At 50.2% G+C, this 20,863-nt stretch overlaps 1 protein-coding gene across 2 annotated transcripts in view; it reads left to right on the forward strand.

Moving 5' to 3' along the window:
- Nucleotides 1-20,863, forward strand: part of FAM120C (family with sequence similarity 120 member C) — a 901,961-nt gene that overhangs the window by 453,787 nt on the left and 427,311 nt on the right. For both annotated transcript variants that reach the window (XM_085629861.1, XM_085629860.1), the window contains exon 10: nucleotides 14,987-15,236. In XM_085629861.1, coding sequence (XP_085485987.1) covers nucleotides 14,987-15,236 — 250 coding nt within the window. The remainder of the gene's footprint in view (nucleotides 1-14,986; nucleotides 15,237-20,863) is intronic.

The following is a 20,863-nucleotide window of genomic DNA, read 5'->3' on the forward strand; positions in this document are numbered from 1 at the left end:
ATCCTTGTGGTACGCCTCAGAAGACTTCGGTGGCCTCGGATCTGAACGGGGGGAGGCGGACTCTCTGGGTTCTTCTGGCGAGGAACGAGATGATCCACTCCAGTGCCTTCTCTTGGATACCGACGTTGCAGAGGCGTTGTACTAGGGTGCGGTGGCAGACAGTATCGAACGCTACGGAGAGGTCCAGGAGGATGAGGGCCGCTGTTTCCCCGTTGTCGAGCAGGGTTCGGATGTCGTCAGTGGCTGCGATGAGAGCGGTCTCGGTGCTGTGGTTGGCTCGGAATCCGGACTGTGAGTGGTCGAGGGATCTGTTCGTCTCGAGGAAGGCGGCAAGCTGTCTGTTGACGGTCATCTCGATGACTTTGGCAGGAAACGGGAGGAGCGAGATGGGGCGGTAGTTCTTGAGGTCGGTGGGGTCTGCTGAAGGTTTCTTCAAGAGGGCGCTGAGTTCAGCATGCTTCCAGCTTTCCGGGAAGGTGGCGGTGTTGAAGGAGCAGTTGATGATGTCCCGGAGATGGGGTGCGATGACGGAGTCGGCCTTGTTGAAGACGTGGTGGGGGCATGGGTCGGTTGGCGATCCGGAGTGGATGGTGTTCATTGTGCGGATGGTGTCTACGGTGCTGACCGGGGTCCAGGCGCGGAGGGTGATGGTGGGGGGCGTTGGTTCTGTGGTGCGGTGCGTGGACTGTTCGCCGAAGCTGTTGTGTATGTCTGCGATCTTGCTGTGGAAGAACGAGGCGAGTGAGTCACAGAGGTCTTGTGAGGGAGTGATGTCGTTGTTTCCGGCGCTGGGGTTGGAGAGCTCTTTGATGATGCTGAAGAGTTCCTTGCTGTTGTGTGCGTTGTTGTCTAGTCGATCCTTGAATGCTGACTTCTTGGTGGTGTGGATCAGCTGGTGGTGTTTGCGGGTGGCGTGCTTGAGGGCGGTCATGTTGTCTGTGGTCTGGTTTTTTCACCATGCTTTCTCGAGGGTGCGGCAGTTCTTCTTGGAGTTCTTGAGGTCGTCGTTGAACCAGGAGGCATTCTTGCTTCCGGGCCTGCTGGGATGGTTTTTCAGGGGTGCGAGGTCGTCAGCGCAGTTGGTGATCCACTGTGTGAGTTTGTTGGCTGCTTGGTTGGGGTCCGTTGAGAACAACATCCTGAACACACCCTTCAACGGAGAGCAACTTTTTGGGGCGCCAGTTGACGAAAAGTTAACTCTACTGAAAAAAGACAATGAAACTGCAAGGTCCATGGGAGCACTGCAATTCAGAGGGATGAGAAGGGCAAATGGTAGGGGAGACAACCAACCGAGTACCTCGCACCAAACCTTCCAACAAGGTTATCCAGGAAACGGCCAGGGGCTGCAGCAGCAGAACTGGCAGTACCAGCCACGAGGCCAGTCCTTTCGAGGGCGCTCAAACGGACGAGGACAGGCACGGAGAGGAGGACACCAACCCACCTCCAAGTGACTTTGCCAAAAGGCAAATGCCGACCCAGACAATACCTCTAGGGGGGCATCAATGCAGAAGACAAAACCAAAAATCTGAAAGAAACACGTTAGATTCCTCACCTTAGAATATCCCCAGGTGTCAGGCTGGATCCGGAAAGATTTTTCGTCAACAATACCCTTGCGTGTCGCTAGGCGTCGTCTGCGGCTCCGCGTCCGTTGTCGTGATCGCTGGGATGACGTCGTCTGAGTACTTAGACGCCGCCCTCGCGCGCGGACGTCAGTTCTTTTTTCCGCGCCAGTAAGCGCCGATCTGGGAAGAGCATACCCGTTTAGTAATTTTTTGACTAAACTTTTTCGAACTCTTTTGGTTCCATTCTTGTCGACCTAGACTCTGGTGCCGATAGGGATGCCTGGCTTTAAAGCTTGTGACTCCTGTCACCGACTGATGTCGGTCACGGATCACCACCGCCGGTGCCTCTATTGCCTTGGGGCCGACCACGATGCCGAGTCGTGCCTCGACTGCAGGGCCTTGACTTCGAAGGCTAGGCGGGAGCGGTCCCGCAAGCTGCTCAAGTTCCGGCAGTCGGCTCCGCGCCGCTCAAGGTCTCGGTAGAGGGACCGGTCGTGGAGCCGCAGCCATCACCGCTCGTCTGGGTCAAAGTCTTCGCGATCCGGTAAGTCAAAGCACAGCAAGAAGTCGAAGAGACGACATCGCTCTTCTGGCTCCCCTCGCCGGTCGCGCAACTCGGTTGAGGGTTCGGGTGGCAGGAGTCCCGTCCGACCCCATACCCTCCGGTCCCTGGGTCTGACACGACTCCGGCGGAGGTCAGGGACTTCCTCCTGGCCATGAGAAACATGGCTCCGCCGTCGACGCCTGCCGGCGCGCCTGCCGCGCCGGCAGGTGTCGACGGCGGGCCCCGCAGGCTCGACTGGGAGGCCTTGCGAGCCGGCGCCTCCGGCCCCGGCGCAGTCGTCGACTCCGGTCCCGACGCCGCAGGCCCCCGGGGGATCCAGGCCTGGATCCCAGTCGGCGCCGGTCGACCTCACGACCCCTCCGCTGGCGCCGACCCCTCCGGGGCCGCCCCCGGCGCCGCCTTCAGACGACGCCGTTCCCCGGTTTAGTCCCGGTCCGGGCCCGGCGTCGGAGCGGTGCCGCATCCGACGCCGATGGATGGCAGGTTCATCTTCCGCCCGGCTCCGATCCTTCTTCCTGTCTACCAGGAATCAGATGACGGTGACGACTGGGAGGGGTCTGAGGACCCTCTGGCCCGGCAGGGCCAGTTATCTCAGGACTGGGCAGACGAACTGGGGGAAGCCAGTGGTCTTGACACCTCCCCTGACACTGGCTTCATCTCTCCTCCGACCGTGGCTTCGGAGGAAGGTGCTCCATTTTCTGTGGTGCTGCCTAAGGCGGCCGAAGCCCTTGGGCTGTAGCTGCCTGCTGTGGCCGTGGGGGCTAATCTCCTCACAGAAGTGCTTCAACCGTCAGCAAGCTCCTCGGAGCCTCTGCTGCAGTTTAATGAGGCACTAATTGACGTTCTGAAGGGCACCTTGTCCAAGCCCTCCACAGTTCCTCCTGTGGACCGGAACGTGGCCCGACGCCACCGCCCTGCACCGGGCGACCCCAGTTTTCTGTCAATGCACCCCACGCCCGAGATCCTGCATATCCAGGCCTCTACCTCCCAGACCTCCTTCCCGTCCGCTCCCACGGATCGGGAATCCAAAAGGTGGAACAGTTTGGGAAGAAACTGTTCTCCTCTCTTAGTTTGGGGTTGCGGTCTATCAACACCACGTGCCTTTTGGACCGTTACTCCCACTCCCTGTGGGATATGATGGAGGAAGTGCTGCCCCAGTGTTCGGAGAAGACCCGGACACGGCTTGGCCTGGCTCTTGCCGTGGGGCGTTATGCGGCACGGCATGCAATCCGATGTGGACTGGACACAACGGACTCACTAGGCAGGGCAATGGCGACCACGGTGGCGATTCGTCGCCACGCCTGGCTGAGGTCCATGAGTTTCTCCGGGGATGTCCAGAGCACCCTCGTGGACATGCCCTTCGATGGCAGTCGCCTTTTTGGCGACAAAGCGGATAGTGCGCTGGAGCGCTTTAAGGACTCCAGGGCTACGGCCAAGTCCTTCGGCCTCTCGGCCCCGCGCCCGCAAACTTCGCTTTTTGCCCCTTTCGTGGCCAAGGAAGGGGCGCCCCCTCACGTCCACCTAGCCACAGAACCAACCTCCATGCTGACGTGGATTCCGCCGAGGCGGAACAGGGTGACAACGAGCCGGTCCGTCCACATCTACCCCAGCAGCATCCGCCTCAAAGCCCTCTTAGTCCGAGCTTTCAGGCCCATTCCACGCGAGTGGGAGGCAGAGTTCGCCATCACCTGCTCCACTGGCGTTCCATCACTTCGGACAGGTGGGTTCTGCAAATCGTCCGAAGGGGCTACTCCGTCCCCTTAGAGGCGACCCCTCCAGCCATGCCACCGCAGTGCCACCGGATTTCGGGGGATCACTTGCAAGTTCTGCAGGAGGAAGTTACGGCCCTCTTGGCCAAGGGGGCCATCAAACGAGTTCCTGGTCCAGAAGTAGGTCGTGGTTGTTATTCCCACTACTTTCTGGTTCCCAAGAAGGGCAAAGGGGGCCTCCGCCCTATCTTGGACCTCAAGAGCGTCAACGCCTTCCTCCGGAAGGAGAGGTTCAAGATGCTCACCTTAGCTCAGGTTCTGGCTGCCCTAGACCCTGGAGACTGGATGGTAGTGTTGGACTTGCAGGATGCTTATTTCCACATCCCCGTCCTGCCGGCCCACCAGCGTTACCTGCGGTTCACGGTGGGCCAAGAGCATTTTCAGTTTACCGTGCTCCCCCTCAGCTACACCAGTGCCCCTCGGGTGTTCACGAAAGTGATGGCGGTGGTCGCAGCTCATCTGCGCAGATTGGGGGTTCCAGTATTCCCCTATCTCGACGACTGGTTGTTAAAGGCGGGCTCGCCCCAGGCAGTCGTCTCCCACCTCCAGACTACGGCTGACCTCTTGCATCTGCTGGGGTTCTGCATCAATGTGCCAAAGTCGCATCTGAGTCTCTCCCAGAAGCTCCTCTTCATCTGAGCGGTTCTGGACTCGGCGCATTTCCGGGCCTATCCTTCGGAACAGCGGGTCCGGGATATTCAGGCTCTGATTCCCGTCTTTCGGCCTCTATCCCGTGTTTCGGTCAGGTTGGTGCTGTGGCTTCTTGGTCTTATGGCTTCCTGCATCCTGTTGGTGCATCACGCCAGATGGCGAATGCGGGCTCTGCAGTGGGACCTGAAGTTTCAGTGGCCCCAGCATCGGGGCAACCTGTCCGACCATGTCTTGAACTCGGAGGGCACTGCAAGACAGTTGCAGTGGTGGCTCACGGACCGAGATTGGGTCAGTGGCAGATCCCTCTCCCTACCCCAACCGGAGCACGTAGTAGTGACGGATGCGTCCCTCCTGGGATGGGGGGCCACATGGGAGAGGCGGAGATCAGAGGCCTCTGGTCTCCGGCGGAGTCTCGGCTCCATATCAACCTTCTGGAGCTGAGGGCGATCCGACTTGCACTGAAGGCATTCCTTCCCTCTGTCCGGGGAAGTGTAGTGCAGGTGCTCACGGACAACACCACCGCCATGTGGTATTGCAACAAACAGGGCGGGGTGGGGTCGTGGCCCTTTGTCAGGAGGCTCTGCGCCTCTGGACATGGCTGGAACATCAGGGCATCACCCTGGTGGTTCAACATCTGGCGGGCTCTCTGAACGCCAGAGCAGACTAACTCAGCCGCCGGTGCATGATGGATCACGAATGGCGTCTAAACTCTGACGTGGCGCAAGGCCTCTTTTGGCAGTGTGGAGAGCCTTGGTTAGATCTATTCGCCACCGAAGAGAACGCGCAATGTCAGCAGTTCTGCCCGTTGGAGTTTCCAAGGCGGCACTCGCTCGGAGATGCCTTTCGGCGCGAGTGGAGTTGCGGTCTGTTGTACGCCTTTCCGCCTATACCACTTCTGCCAAGAGTGCTGAAGAAGATCAGGCGTGACCGGGCCCAAGTCATCTTGGTGGCTCCGGATTGGGCACGAAGATACTGGTATCCCGAGCTACTCAGCCTATCGATCGATCGCCCAATACGACTGCCTCTTCAGGAGGACCTTCTGTCGCAGCAGCAGGGGACGGTCCTCCACCCGAACCTGTCCAGCCTCCACCTCCATGCGTGGAGATTGGGCGGCGGCAGTTGATGCCATTTGACTTGCCTCCTGAAGTCTGTAATTTTATTCTGGCAGCCAGGCGCCCCTCCACAAAATCGGTATACGCCTGCAGGTGGAACAAATTTGTGGCATGGTGCACAGCAAAGAATGTGGATCCCGTTTTCGCCCCTCTTTCTGAGGTTCTCCTCTTTCTTCTTTCCATGGCCCAGCAGGGCTCTGCTCTGGGCACCCTTAAAGGATATCTTTCAGCTATTTCTGCTTTCTTAAAGCATCCTGATCAGCCTTCTCTTTTCAAATCCCCTGTTGTTTCTCGCTTCTTTAAGGGCATTACTCACATGTTTCCTCCTGTCCTTTTCGTAATGCCTCAGTGGGATTTGAATCTGGTATTGATGTTTCTGATGTGCGCTCCCTTTGAGCCACTTCATAATTGTCCCCTTTGTCTGTTGACGCTTAAGACTGCTTTCCTGGTTGCCATCACCTCTGCTAGAAGGGTGAGTGATCCCCAGGCTCTCTTCTAAGCCTCCTTTCCTTTCTGTCCATCCGGACAAAGTTGTTCTCAGGACTCTTCCTTCCTTTCTCCCTAAGGTGGTAACTGCCTTTCACATCGGACAGTCTGTTACGCTGCCCACCTTCTTTCCGCCCCCGCATCCCTCGAAAGAGGAAGAGAGGCTCCACCGTCTGGACCCAAACAATTCCGGGTGGAAGACCAACTCTTTGTTGGCTACGTGGACGCTAAGAAGGGGCGGGCGGTGCACAAGCGAACCATCTCTCGGTGGGTCGTTTTGTGTATCAAGACCTGTTACTCCTTAGCTAAAAAGGAACCTCCTGTAGGGCTGAGGACCCATTCCACTCGGGCCACAGCGGCGACCACTGCCCTGGGCCGGGGAGTTCCCTTGCAGGACATTTGTCAGGTAGCAACGTGGGCCTCGCTGCACACGTTTGGCAAACACTATTGCCTGGACAGGGAAGTCCGGAGAGACGGCTTCTTTGGCCATTCTGTTCTCCAGGACTTTCTGGTGTGATCTTGGTTCGCAGACCCACCACTGGGGTTGGTATTGCGGGGGTATCTATTCTAAGGTGAGGAATCTAACTAACGTGTTTCTTTCAGATGAACAAGTTACTTACCTTCGGTAACGATATATCTGTAAGAAACATTAGTTAGATTCCTCACCGCCCCACCCAGCCTCCCCGTTCAGCGAACCGATATCTAGGGTTGAGGTCATCCCTTTCAGGGCCCTAGAATTTTTTGGCACCAGTGTCGGTCTATTGCATGGCTCTGCATTCCTGGCGCCGAAAGCTATGTACAAGAACTGACGTCAGCGCGCGAGGGCGGCGTCGAAGTACTCCAACGTCATTCCGGCGATCACGACCACGGATGCGGAGCCGCAAACGACGCCTAGCGATGCGTTAGGGTATTGCTGACGAAAAATCTTTCCGGATCCAGCCTGAAGCCTGGGGATATTCTAAGGTGAGGAATCTAACTAATGTTTCTTACAGCTATATCGTTACCGAAGGTAAGTAACTTGTTCAATCGTTCACAAAACAAACAATTCCTCGAACATATAACACCAGTAGGAGGCATTATAAGGGACTTCCTCCAGGAATGGAAGAAGGTCACAACAGACAAATGGATACTAAGCACCATACAATACGGCTAATGTATAGAGCTAGAAAAGCAACCTCCAAACAGGAGACCAAGCTACAGGGTGCACTCGGCAAAGGAACTTTCACTCTTGCTACTATAGGCGCAGGAACTGCTCAACAAGGAGGCAATAGAGATAGTGCCATACAAGGAAAGAAACAAGGGGGTTTACTCCAACTACTTCCTCGTACCAAAAGTGGAGGAAATGCTGAGTCCCATTCTGGATCTAAGGTTCTTAAAAAAGTTCATAAGGACATAAAGATTCAAAATGACATCTCTGCAAGAAGTAATACCCCAAATACAGGAAGGGGATTACATGGCAACCATAGACTTAAAAGACGCGTACTTACACATCCCCATCAACAAAAAACACAAACGCCTACTAAGATTTGTAATCTACAAGACTCGCTACCAATTCACAGTGCTCGTATTCGGACTCAAATCCGCACCAAGGGTGTTTGCAAAATGCCTATCAGCGGTAGCAGCACACATAGGAATACATATATACCCCTACCTCGACCACTGGCTCGTAAAGGTAAGCTCCTACAGCCAATGCCAACAACACATCCAGCAGGTGATACAAACACTAATCCAATTAGGGTTTTTCAATCCATTGGGGAAAGTCTTCAATAGAACCTGAACAGGTGAAGATATTCTTAGGGGCAGAGATCAACACCATACAGGGCAAGGTGTTTCCTAGAACAAAGAGAACTTTGGCAATACTGAAGGAGATACATCTTTACTGCAAAGGGCAAGCTCTGACAGTGAGCAAGCTAATGGGAATGATGGCGTCATGCATACACCTGGTCCCAAATATTCGCCTCCACATGAGACCGTTTCAGGAATGGATACAGCAGCAATGGTCACAGGCAACAGGGAGTTGGGAAGATCTAGTGGTTTTCACACATGCGGTGCATCAGGACATAGCGTGGTAGAACAAGGAAACATATCACATGGAAAGCCATTCACACAGCCAACTCCAACAGTGACCATCACAACAGACGCCTCCCAGCTGGGGTGGGGCGCACACATGAACAAACTCAATGTGAGGGGGTTATGGTCGCAGCAGGATGCGGTTAAACACATCAACTACCTAGAGTTAAAAACGGTGTTCCTAACCTTAAAAGCCTTTCAGAAGGAGCTGTACGGAAACAGGGTGTTGATCCAAATAGACAACACAACCACCATTTTCTACGTCCACAAACCAGGAGGAACACAATCAGTGGCACTATCAGGGCTAGCGCAGGAAATTTGGGCATTGGCCATTCCACTAAGAATAGACCTACTAGCAGGGAAGGACAATGTGGAAGCAGACAGACTCAGCAGGCAGACGTCAGCATCCCACGAATGGGAGCTCAACCAACAAGAAATACAGTAGCTATTCCGGAAATGGGGCAAACCGCAAATAGACCTATTTGTAACACACCAAAATGCAAAATGCCAACACATCGCATCCAGACAACCAGACCATCGGTCCCAAGGGAATGCGCTATGGATAAGTTGGTCAAAGACATTTGCATACGCTTTTCCCCCTATACCACTGATACACAGGGTACTCCACAATGCAGGATCAGCAACATGACGCCGATACTAATAGCACCTCAGTGGGCCAGACAGTCCTGGTTCTCACAGATAATAGAAATGGTGCAAGCACCAGCACACAGATTCCCAAGGAGAAGGGACCTGTTAACAATGCAGGACGGAAGGGTGCTACACCCAGAGCCAGAGAGCCTCAGCCTAGCAGCATGGCTCCTGAAGACCTAGAATTCGCACACCTCAAACTACCAGCAGGCCCAATGGCGGTGCTCAGGGAGCCAAGGAGACCTACCACAAGGAAGTGCTACGTAGCAAAGTGGAAGAGATTCTCCGAATGGTGCATTAGGGAGAAACTACAGAGGAAAATTGCAAGGGAATCAACAGTACTAAAATACTTAAGGCATCTACTGCAAAATAAACTAAGCTACACATCACTTAAGGGTGCACCTAGCGGCGATAGTGGCTTACACAAGGAGAGAAACAGGAAAGAGTTTCTTCACCTCCCAAGTAGTAAAAAGATTTCTAGAAGGGGCAAAGAGAATCACACCTCCAAACAGAATGCCAGCACCAGCATGGAACCTCAGCGTAGTGCTCACTCAATTGATGAAGGCACCATTTGACCCTATTCACAAAGCTACACTGCACATGCTCGCGCTAAAAAGAGCATTCTTAGTAGCTATCACGTCGCTACGAAGAGTGAGTGAATTGCAAGCCCTAACACTTCACGAGCCCTACCTGCAAATACCCAATGATAGGATTGTAATGAGAAAAGACCCACATTTCATGCCAAAGGTGGTGTCACAGTTCAACATCAATCAGACAATTCAAATACTGAGTTTTTTCCAAAAACCTACCGCAAGCACAGAAAGGGCGCTACACACACTAGACGCCAGGAGGGCAGTAATGCACTATATAGAAAGGACAAAGGACTGCAGAAAGACAAAGCAGTTTTTTGTATCCTTTGCCAGAAGTTTTTGGGGACGACCAGTTACCAAAAATACTATTGCACTGTGGATTGCACAAACCATACAACTCTGCCACAAACAAGCGGGACAACAGTTACAAGGAGCAGCTCATGCTCACTCAACAAGGAAGAAAGGAGCAACAATTGCGTTTCTAGCAAACACACCTATTCAAGACATTTGCCACGCTGCAACATGGTCTTCAGTGCATACATTCACTAAGCACTACCGTGTGGATATTCAAATGAACAAGGAAGCGCAAGTGGGACAGAAGGTCTTACAACACATAATTATTAACCAGATCTCATCTTCCACCCAGCCACCACAATAATCTACAAACCGCTACAAAGTCTATGCACAGCATAGTGAATCCAGAAAGATTTACGCTGCAAAACGTATAGTTTCTTACCTGTCGGTGTAGTTTTGCAGCTTGAAGACTTTCTGGATTCACTAGCGATTCCACCCTCCTCCGCCAGAAAGATGAGACAGGAGGAAAAGGATTATAACCGAGAAAAGACTTTAAAGGTTAAAAGAAGAAAAGAGCAACAGAAAACAAGAAAAAAAGCGGCAGGCAGAGGTTGCAGACTGGACACTGGTCCTTCTGGGCTTATTTGTGGTGACCCACCGACCCCTGCCCTCCTCACATCTACCACAGAGCCGCGGCCGCCATCGCCCCCGAACTACAACACACCATCAACACCACCTTCAAAACAGGCACCTTCCCAGACGACTGGAAGCACGCAGAAGTCAGGACCCTGCTCAAGAAGCCCACAGCTGACCCCACCGACCTCAAGAACTACCGGCCAATCTTGCTCCTCCCCTCCCCTCCGCAGCCAAAGTCGCAGAGAAAACAGTCAACAGGGAACTGACACGATTCATCGAAGAGAACGCCGTCCTCGACCCGTCCCAATCCGGATTCTGAAGCAACCACAGCACCGAGACCGCACTACTCGCCACCACAGACGACATCCGCATCGTCCTGGACCAAGGACACTCCGCAGCCCTCCTCCTACTTGACCTATCAGAGGCCTTCAACACCATCTCCCACCGCACACTAGTCACCAGACTACATGACCCCGCATACAAGGAACAGCCCTGGAGTGGATCCGGTCATTCCTCACTGGAAGAAGCCAAAGGATCAGACTGCCACCCTTCCTCTCCAACACCATGAAAATCACCTGCGGAGTGCCACAGGGGTCATCACTGAGCCCTACCCTCTTCAACATCTACATGGCCCCCCTCTCAGCGATCATCCGTCAACACAGCCTCAACATTGTATCCTTCGCTGAGGACACCCAGCTCATCCTCTCCCTCACCAAAGACCCCACCAATGCCAACCTCAATTTCCAGAAGGGAATGCAAGACGTCGCTGTCTGGATGACCAACAGCTGCCTGAAGCTCAACGCCGAGAAGACAGAAGTACTCGTCCTCGGTACCACCCCTTCAGCATGGGACAACACCTGGTGGCCGACTGCCCTCGAAGCCCACCTAGCCCCTCAGACTACGCCAAAAACCTCCGCATCGTACTCGACTCATCACTCACCATGAACCGACAGGTCAACGCCTTCCCGTCCAGCTGCTTCAACACCCTCAGCATCCTCCGTAAGACCTTCAAATGGATCCCCCCTGAGTCAAGAAAGACAGTGACCCATGCAATCATCACCAGCAGACTGGACTATGGAAACACACTCTACGCCGGCATCAACAAGGCCCTACTCCGAAAACTCCAGACGATACAGAACACCGCTGCCCGACTCGTCCTCGGCATCCCACGGCACGAACACATGAGCCAACACCTACGAAGGCTCCACTGGCTCTCCGTGGAGAAAAGAGTCACCTTCAAAGTCCTCACCCACGCCTACAAATGCCTACACAACAATGGACACAAATACCTCAACGACAGAATCAACTTCCACGTACCCAAAAGAAACCTCCGATCTTCCAACCTCGCACTGGCCGAAACCCCGCGTATCCACAGAGCCAGAGCAGGCGGAAGAGCCTTCTCTCACATTGCGGCCAAAACCTGGAATGAGCTCCCGGCATACATCAGGCGCGCCCCCCTCCCTGACCACTTTCAGGAAGACTCTTAAGACCTGGCTCTTCGGATAAGGGATCTGCCCCCCCTCTGCACCCCAGCACCTTGAGACCCTCACAGGTGAGTAGCGCGCTTAAAATACCCTGATTGATTGAAGCTACGGTCTAAAGTGGGATCACCAGGATTGTCAGCTTTGAGATCTTCCTGCCAGACGCACAAGAAAAGAGAGGAATGTCAGAGTGGTTCTCCTCTCCCTTCAGGTTCCTCTTCAGAGCCAGAGTTGGTAGAAACATGGGTTCCTTTGGAGCCAGCACCACTGTGAGTTCCTGAGCCACTGCCACCTCCAGTGACCAGCGCACAACTCATCTAGTATGAATGTGGCACTGTACCTGAACCCCTTCTTTTCATGGTCATGCAGACTACTGCTGGTGGGTGTGCCAGTGGCACAATGTGCTTCTTTCATGCCCCAGAAGATGGTGCAGTTGGTCCCAATGACTTTATCGGTGGTGCCGTCTTAGACTCCACCCAGTCCTTGCAACACCAGTCCCAGTCGAGGTGTTGATGCCGACATCGGAACCAGCTCCCACGACTTCACTGCCTTTAGGGTTGATTCAGAGGTGAAGAGTAGAAATCTAGCGCCTCCCGGTGGAGACGTTATATAACGCCTCTTTGGCATGGATTCTGAGCCGAATGAGGCTGGGCACCCTTATGATGTCCCTGAGGGTTTCCTAGAGCTTGCGGAGGCCGATGGACTCGACTCTTCGCCCTAACTGGAATGTTGTACCCTCCAGGCCCCTCCTCCTATGGGGTCCCGCCTATAATGCTTTCACTGGGAAGGTGTTACGTTTCAATGAGGTTACCCTGTATTGCTCAGAACATGGGTATCAACTAGTACATAAAAACAAATGGTTCTGTGGAGCAAAATCTGCTAGTGTCTGTTCATTTACTTAATAAGTGTATATGCAGGGCACACATCACCATAAATAAAGAAAACACGGGTCTGTTTAACTTGGTCTTTCATATATTCAAATGATTAAGTAAATTGTATTCACATCAGTGTACAAGACCAATGCGTCGTAAGTGCAAAGTGAAACTGCTCGTGCAGTGCAGCAAGTAAAGTGTGACTCTGCAATTCAACAAAAAACACGTTCAAATTCACAACAAAATAATAATCCGCCTGTCCGAGTCCTTTTGGTTTCAAGTCTCATATGCGAGGACAAAGGTTCGCTCTTCTCTGACGACCACAGGGCTGGAAATGCAGTGCAGGCCATTGAAGTAAATCGCTGACCTTCGACCCTCCAATAAGGTAGTTACTAAGCAACGTCTATCTGGGTCTTCATCGGGACTGATTACGGAGCAACCTGAGGGTTGAAATATATCTATGGAGACCTGGAGTCTTTTTGAGAGAGTGAACTCAACATTTCTATATTCTGAGGTGAGGCTCCCATGGAGTCGTATTGTACCTTGAATGACACTGTATGAAGTCCGGGCAAGCATCAGTTCAGTGGCAGGAAGAAACGGGCTTCTTGGGCCACTGGGGACGTCTGAAGTGTGACTCCTGAAAATCTAGAATAGCTTAAGAACAAAACGGGTTTCATGCACAAAAATAACCACAGCATCTTGGTGGAACGCTCTCCTGATGCTTGGAGCAGCACTTTACATTGGGTTCACCGTATTCTGTTTCATATGAATCCAGCAAATGGGATAGAGAAAGAGAGGAGCGAGGTGTGAGGCGTCCGCGTGGAGATCAGCCTATACCTCTGGAGATCACTGTTGCCTGCAGGGTAAGTTCTGTGCTCGGACTGTGCCTTTAAATCTGGGTTAGCTTGCTACTCCTTCGGACGTTTTATAAATACCTCATGGAAGCCCATGGTGAATAAGGGAAGGTTGCTACCTTGTAATCCTAATTCTTCGCCCTTTGTAGACTTTCTGAATTCATAAAAGCCTCTTCCACCTCCCTGCTTTTGGGGCTGCAGATTCTGAACAGGTGACTGCATTCTACATCGGTATCTATCCCCTGCTACACCCTTCTGTGCATGATGGGATAGCGCAATCTTCCTTGCTTCTCAAAGGAGCAGGGTTGTGCATCGTTTTACATTGGAGCACCATTTTCTACTTTTTTGTTTTGTAGTATATACTGTTATAAGTGGTGTTTTCAACCAGATGTACCATTCATTTTTTTCGTGTAATTGGGTTTAAAAAAAACAAAACCCAATGCCACTTTTGGGTATTGTTTTTGTTGCTTGTAAACATGTTCCGGAATTTCCCACATGCCCATGATGAGGGGCCGGGTTAAGAATAACTTCACCTTGCTCGTTTCTCTTTTACGTTCACTATTCATTATTTCAACAGTTTGTTTCTTTCATAAAATTAGAGCCCTTGCTTCATTGAGAATAGTGTATTTCATGACTGTATGACTAGGTTTTACTCCCGTTTTTCACACAAATTGCTAGTGGGTAAAAGCTGCAAAATAGGAAATATTAACCAGCACTTATTAAATTGGTGAAAAAAACGTTTGCTCTCCTCTGTTTTAAAGCTACAAATTGGGTGATTTTAACATTTTTTTTATATTTGGGGCTTTGAAAAGGGGGTAGTTCATTGGCATTCCTCGTTAATTTGGCTAACTGAATTTACTTTTTCAAACAAAAATTAGAAAATAAGTAGAAAAGGTTGATTATTATAGGTGTGTATTCATTATGTATAACACAGTCTTAAAAATGGCATTCTGGGGTTATTGCACCGAGATAACCTACTGTTTATAGATTCTGAGAGAATACCCATGACCGAGAATAAGGATTACCGCTACTTAAATTTTCCTTCTTCATATTGTGTTGTAAATAAGTAATGTTCATGCTTTTGTGCTCAATAAATAGAATTCGGATTGGAACTAATAATATCTTAAAGATACAAAATGTTGCTTCCGTGGAAAATAAAAATCTTGTGTCTTCTTGGACCCTCCCCTTCATGGCAGAATTAATCTGTTTACCAATTTCAAGAAACACTCATGTTGGCTAACTAGGATTAGAACTTTGTGACTTTTGCTTATAATAGTGTCACCTTCATGCTGCAAGTCTAGCATTTGATTTCTGACCCTTTTATTTGTACCAGGGTGCATTTTGTAGTGCTTTCGTCAAAAACTAACACATTTCCTTTGCTTTCTGATTCTTGCAGTACCTCCAGTCATTGTCAAAGAGTGGTCTGCCTATAAGGGAAAGTCTCCTCAAACCCCCGAACTGGTTTCTGCGCTTACCTTTAGGGAATGGACATGTCCAAACCTCAAGAAACTCTGGCTTGGAAAGGCTGTGGAGGACAAGAACCGAAGAATGAGGGCGTTCCTTGCCTGTATGAAGTCGGATACTCCTAGTATGCTGAATCCAGCCAACATACCCACACACCTGCTGCTCATGTGCTGTGTGCTCCGGTAAGTGAAATCCGGGGCTGTGCTGACGGTAGTCTGTTCTGGGATCTCCTGCAAGTCCTGCTCTTCCTTTTCACTTTTGCATGAGGGGAGTGCTTGTCTTGGAGGCAGCCAGCTGTGCTTGCGACTACAAAAAAGAGTATTCTATCCTTCTAACCTGGGTATAGCTATATCTTTGTGCACTTTCACTAATCCCCCACAAAGGTAAACAAACTAGTGCCTAGGATTCAAAGCTCGTTTCTGCGAGAAATGCCAAGCTTTTCTTGAAACCTTAGCACAAGCAGTCCATCAAAGAAAATGTATGAGATGCAAGAACAGGGACCCAACAGCAAAATTAGCATCACAAAAATAAAAACATTTCAGATCAATGTATCACAAAACGTGTAATATATAAAACAGCAACATTATGTTACCTGCCTGGTGAGACTCAACCTTATGCTTCAGTCAGGACATAGTAAACAAGCATTTGCAATGCAATAGGTCTCGCATTTGCGAGAGTTAAAGCTATTGGAATTGTAAATGACAATGCCTTTTATTTATCAGTTTTGATAATTAACACATAAATAAAAAGCATTGTCGTTTACAATGCCAATAGCTCAAACTCTTGTAAATGCGAGACCCATTTTATTTGAAAGAGGCTGCCATTGTCCCAGGCTGCTTGGAAAGAGAAAGCATGCATGGCGTGCTGAATGTTGCAGGAAATCATGTCATGCCTGCAGTACGAGAAACTCATTAAAGAACAAAGGGGTATATTATCAAGCACAGCAAGCCGCTAAAGTGGCGAAAATGGGCTTGATAATATGCCGCAGAGAATTCCAATAGAAGCCCATGTTGACACCAGAACATGGGCTTCTATGGGAATTCTCAAAGGCATATTATCAAGCCCATTATCAGTTTTCTGCCGCTAAAGCGGCGATAAATTTAACGCCGTTTCTTGATAATATGTCCCAAAGTACTTACAGACTAAATAATTCATACTGTGTAACAAGAGAAGTGAAAGGGCCAGTCCTCATGGGAGGTTACAAATGAAGACAAGGCAGTACTAAGGAGGGACTAACAAGCATATTACCGAATCAGAACCTAAGATTTACAAAGGACAAAGACAAAAGCCAATGAAAAATGTGGGTGGAGCATCAAATCCATACTCAAATACCGCATGCTTCGGAGAGGAGCGCATGCACTGCCCAGGCTCGACCTAAAAGTCAGTGACAATAATACAAACGAGGTTGACTAGAAAAACAGTGTTTGGACTATATCTGGAAATTCTCTCACACTATTATTAAATAAAGAAGAAACCAGACAGGGCTTATTTGGTTGTTTGTGTGAAGTGTAATGACAAAATAAAGGGCAGTCTGTTGAACGTCGTCTATTTGTAAACAATAACGTAAGAATGATCAGCTTTTGCATTCCACCTTGTCAGTTTTTGTTGGGGGTAATTTGTAAAATCTAATGCACATGTACTGTCCCACTAAGCTGACTATCACAGTCCCTGCCCCTTTTGAACCCACCTGCCACCACCTCTGTGCCGAGTCTGGGGGTTCAAATCTGTAAGATTCCTATGTCCTGCAATGACTGTAACATCACTCATAACATCACTGAACCCTAAATTTACTACTACAGAAAATCTTCCATAGTACTAAGTTCATTCCGCTGGTAAATTTCCACAGAAACTAATTCTTTGAATCAATGTCTTACAATCTATGCTTTAGGTGTTGTAGGTGACACCTACGTTTATTAACCATATTCATATAGCGCACAAGAACAATAACTAGTTAGGCATTTTGCAAGTAACTTATGGAATAATATACAGAGCCATAACCTGTAAATTCAGGCTATAATGAGTTAAACTCAGATAAAGAGCTAAGTTTATGAAGGACCTCTAAAGGAATGTTTTCTTTATGCGTAGTTCTGACTGGCACAATCTTGCAGATTCCTAGAGTTGTAAATACCACGTGTTCCTGTTATTCCTTGATGCTCAGTTTGTCGACCTTGAATGACAAGAAAGACGAAACAGGCTCATAATAAAACTTACCTCCCTCCTTATGCATCACACAAACACAAAGCAGCAACACCAGATGATATAATACCAACATAATGAAAGTACAAAACGGTCGGATACACAAGACGCGGGACCGATCACGCAACACAACAAAGCCCACACCGATTACAAACCGCATATACACAACACAAAGAAAACACACATAACAGTAAAAGCTCGCATCCTTTCTCTTCAGTCCGAATCAACAAAAGCTAAGTTCGAGCTGGTGTGAAGTCTTTCATAAATAAGGATCGTACGTCACAGCTTACCTCCAGAACAAGTTACCCATCGTGCTCAATGTTTAATTAAGAGAATCCTTTTCACTTTTTGGCTCCGTTTAAGGGCTCCTCTGAGCCTACAAGGCAACTTTTTAGAATAAAACTGGAGTTTATCGAACATTGGTTCTTACGTCCCAACAGACGATGTTAAAACCCCGATTGGCCTTGCGCTCTCTTATTCCTCAATCGAATTAAGTTCACCCTGAAAATGGTGAGAATCTGAAAGAAATTAGGTTTTTAAATTGACAGCCTAAATAGATCTAAGGCGGGTCTTTGTGACTGAAACTCCCTGAAAACTTTGCAATTGGTTAGAAAACAAGCCGGAAGTCAGGCGCCCTTGCCCGGGACGTGGGCGGGGCCTGCTCCGGCAAAAACAGAAACGCGGGACTCCCATGCTGAAGGGAGAGTCCCGCGCGGTGGCGGCCGGAGTGGAGAGAAACCCCGGGTCCCAGGAGGGGGCCCGGGTGAGGAGTGCGGCGGCCGAGGCTGCCCACAGTAGTGCGGGGCTCCCAGGAGTGCGGGGAAGCCCCGCAAGTGAAGTGCTACAGCCGCGAGGAGGAGGAGCCTCCCCCCAGAAGAGCAGCCCGGTGAGTGAAGAAGGGCTGGGGGGCTCCGTGTGGGCTATTGTTGGTGCAAAGTGTCCTTTTGGCATTCTGAGCGGCCCGTCTCGCAGAGGGCCGCTCCAACGGGGCTGGCATGTGGTCGGAAGGGGGACAGGAGATGTGCACATCCCATGTGTGGACGTGCGTGTTCACGTGCGCGTACACCGGCTCAAATCCGCCAAAAGCCTTGCGCGTGCCCATCTCCTGTCCCACTTCCGACCACATGCCAGCCCCGTTGGAGCGGCCCTCTGCGAGACGGGCCGCTCAGAATGCCAAAAGGACACTTTGCACCAACAATAGCGCTGTGTTCGCCAGGCGAGACCTAAAAATGTTGAATGTTTTGTGCATTTACAGTGCTTGTAAATAAGCAATATCCCACACCAGGGCCCTGACTATGTTCTCAAAGTAGCAAGCACCGCAAGATGATGGACGGAGTGCTGAAACTTTTCAACCACTCACCCCATTCAAGAGATCTGGGTTTAATCCATCGATCCTTTGCTCACTATGCCATCCCAGTTTGGACCCAGCCATATGAATATCAGTCTTGACCTTGCTCCTCATGGGAACAGTCCAGCCCGAACTGTCAAAACCAGGTCCTCCCTGAAACGGAAACAAGCATCCTGGGACCGGTTTCGGGGTAACACCCTAGCTTGAATCCAGTGACGCAGCGAGCAAGGCACCCACGTCTGGGCATACTCTTGGCCACTTAGGGCTAACATAGGAAATGCAACAAGATAATGGAGGGAATGCTAAAACATTTCAACCACTCGTCCCAGTCAAGAGATCTGGGTTTAATCCATTGTTCTTTTGCTCACTATGGTATCCCCAGTTTGGACCCAGCCATATACAAATCAGTCTTGCCCTGCTTTGCATGGGAACATTCCAGCCTGAACTGCCAGGCCAGGCCAGGTACTCCCTGACCTGGAATCAAGCATCCTGGGACCGGTTCTAGGGTATCGCCCCCATCAGCCAGGGTAGCTTGAATCCATTGGCACAACGAGCATATCCTGCCAACTTAGGGCGAACATAGCAAAAGCAACAAGATGATACACATAGTGCTGAAACCTTTCAAGCACTCATCCCAGTCAAGAGATCTAGGTTTAATCCATTGTTCTTTTGCAAACTGAGGTGGTGTAGTGTGCAAAAGAACTACAGATTTAACCCAGATCTCGTGACTGGGAGTGAATGTTTGATTTATTCAGAATTTCCGCCCATCATTTGTTGCCGCAGCACTATTCGCCCTAAGTGGGAAGGGTATGTCAAGACATGGTCCCTTGCTCGCTGTACCACAAAATTCAAGCTAGCATGGCTGATGAGGGGTGTTTTCTGAAAACCGGTCCAGGAGGCTTATTTGCGATTGAGAAAGGACCCGGCTTGGCAGTTCAGTCTTGACTGTTCCCATGAGGAGCAGTGTCAAGACTGATTTGCATATGGCTGGGTCCAAACTGGGGTGAACAATGAGCTAAAGAACAACTGATTTAACCCAGATCTCTTGACTGGGGGAGAATGTTTGATTTATTCAGCATTCCTTCCATCATTTGTTGCCACTGCAGTGTTCTCTAAGTAGGCAAGTAGGGGGTATCCAACGTTTCTTTTTAAGTATTGAAACATGCAGGGGCCCAAAATGTATGGTTTTAGAAAACAATTCTACAAAAATGCTGTCCAGGTTTTTTAAAGTTGGAAGATAATTTCTATAGCTCAATACAAATGTTCCCAAACCTCCTGAGATTGTTCCTCTCGTTGAAAACATGGCCATCGGCCAAATTGGGAAAAGGCTTTTCCTCCACGTAAGGATCACGGCCGCATGTCCAGTTCCAGGATCGCTTGATTTGTTTTGTCCAGGAGGTATCCCATTTAACTTGAAGAATTAGCAAGGGACTTGATTACCTTTGTTTAGTCATCCCTACTGTGGAGAGGATGTCACTGGGATTCTCTGACTTCTAAAGAACTTGCTCACAATGTTCTTGTTAACAAGTTGCTGTGAATACAAATCAATCAATCAACACCTCCGTATCTGGTCTGGGCTGTTATTCGAATCTCCCTCCGTAAAGTATGTACTAAACATAAGGAAGGGCTAGCCTGCTTACCCTTTATGTTCATACTCCGTTAATGGGTAGCTGTTACACGGGGAGTACTGCAGGCCAAAAAGTTCACTGTCTTTGGGAGTTCTATGATCTGGAAGTAATTAACTGGCCTTGCTCGTCATTTTATGCCAGTGACATTACTGGAACGTTTTAGGAAGCCAGGCCAGGTCGCAGAAAGTAGTTACATTCAGTTTATGTAAAGTGGTTGCAGGAAAGTAGGTTTCTGTTGCAGTAACCCCCCACTTTTTGCCATATCCTGATACAATTTGACTGAGTGACCCCTGGGTCCCTAACAGTCAGGTTCCCAGGGCCTGTGTATTTTCCCTAACCTGTACCTATGTTTCCTCACTTGGCACAACTCCGGCCTACCTGTGCTCCTCTTGTAAAGTGTACCTATGGTACCAAGAACGTGATAGCCAGGAAAAGGCCTCTGAGGGCTGCAGCATGTATTTTGCAACCCTCAGAGACCTCTCACCACAAATGTGCACCACTGCCATTGCAGCCTGTGTGGTGTGGTGCAGCTAAAAGGGAAGAGTCGACATGTCACACTTCCTTCGACATGTCACACTTCCTTGTGTGCCATGCCTGCCCAGCACTGCATAAGGCCTAGGTGAGTCATGTTTAAGGT

Source organism: Triturus cristatus, chromosome 10 (assembly GCF_964204655.1).
Source record: "Triturus cristatus chromosome 10, aTriCri1.1, whole genome shotgun sequence".
Taxonomy (NCBI): Eukaryota; Metazoa; Chordata; class Amphibia; order Caudata; family Salamandridae; genus Triturus; species Triturus cristatus.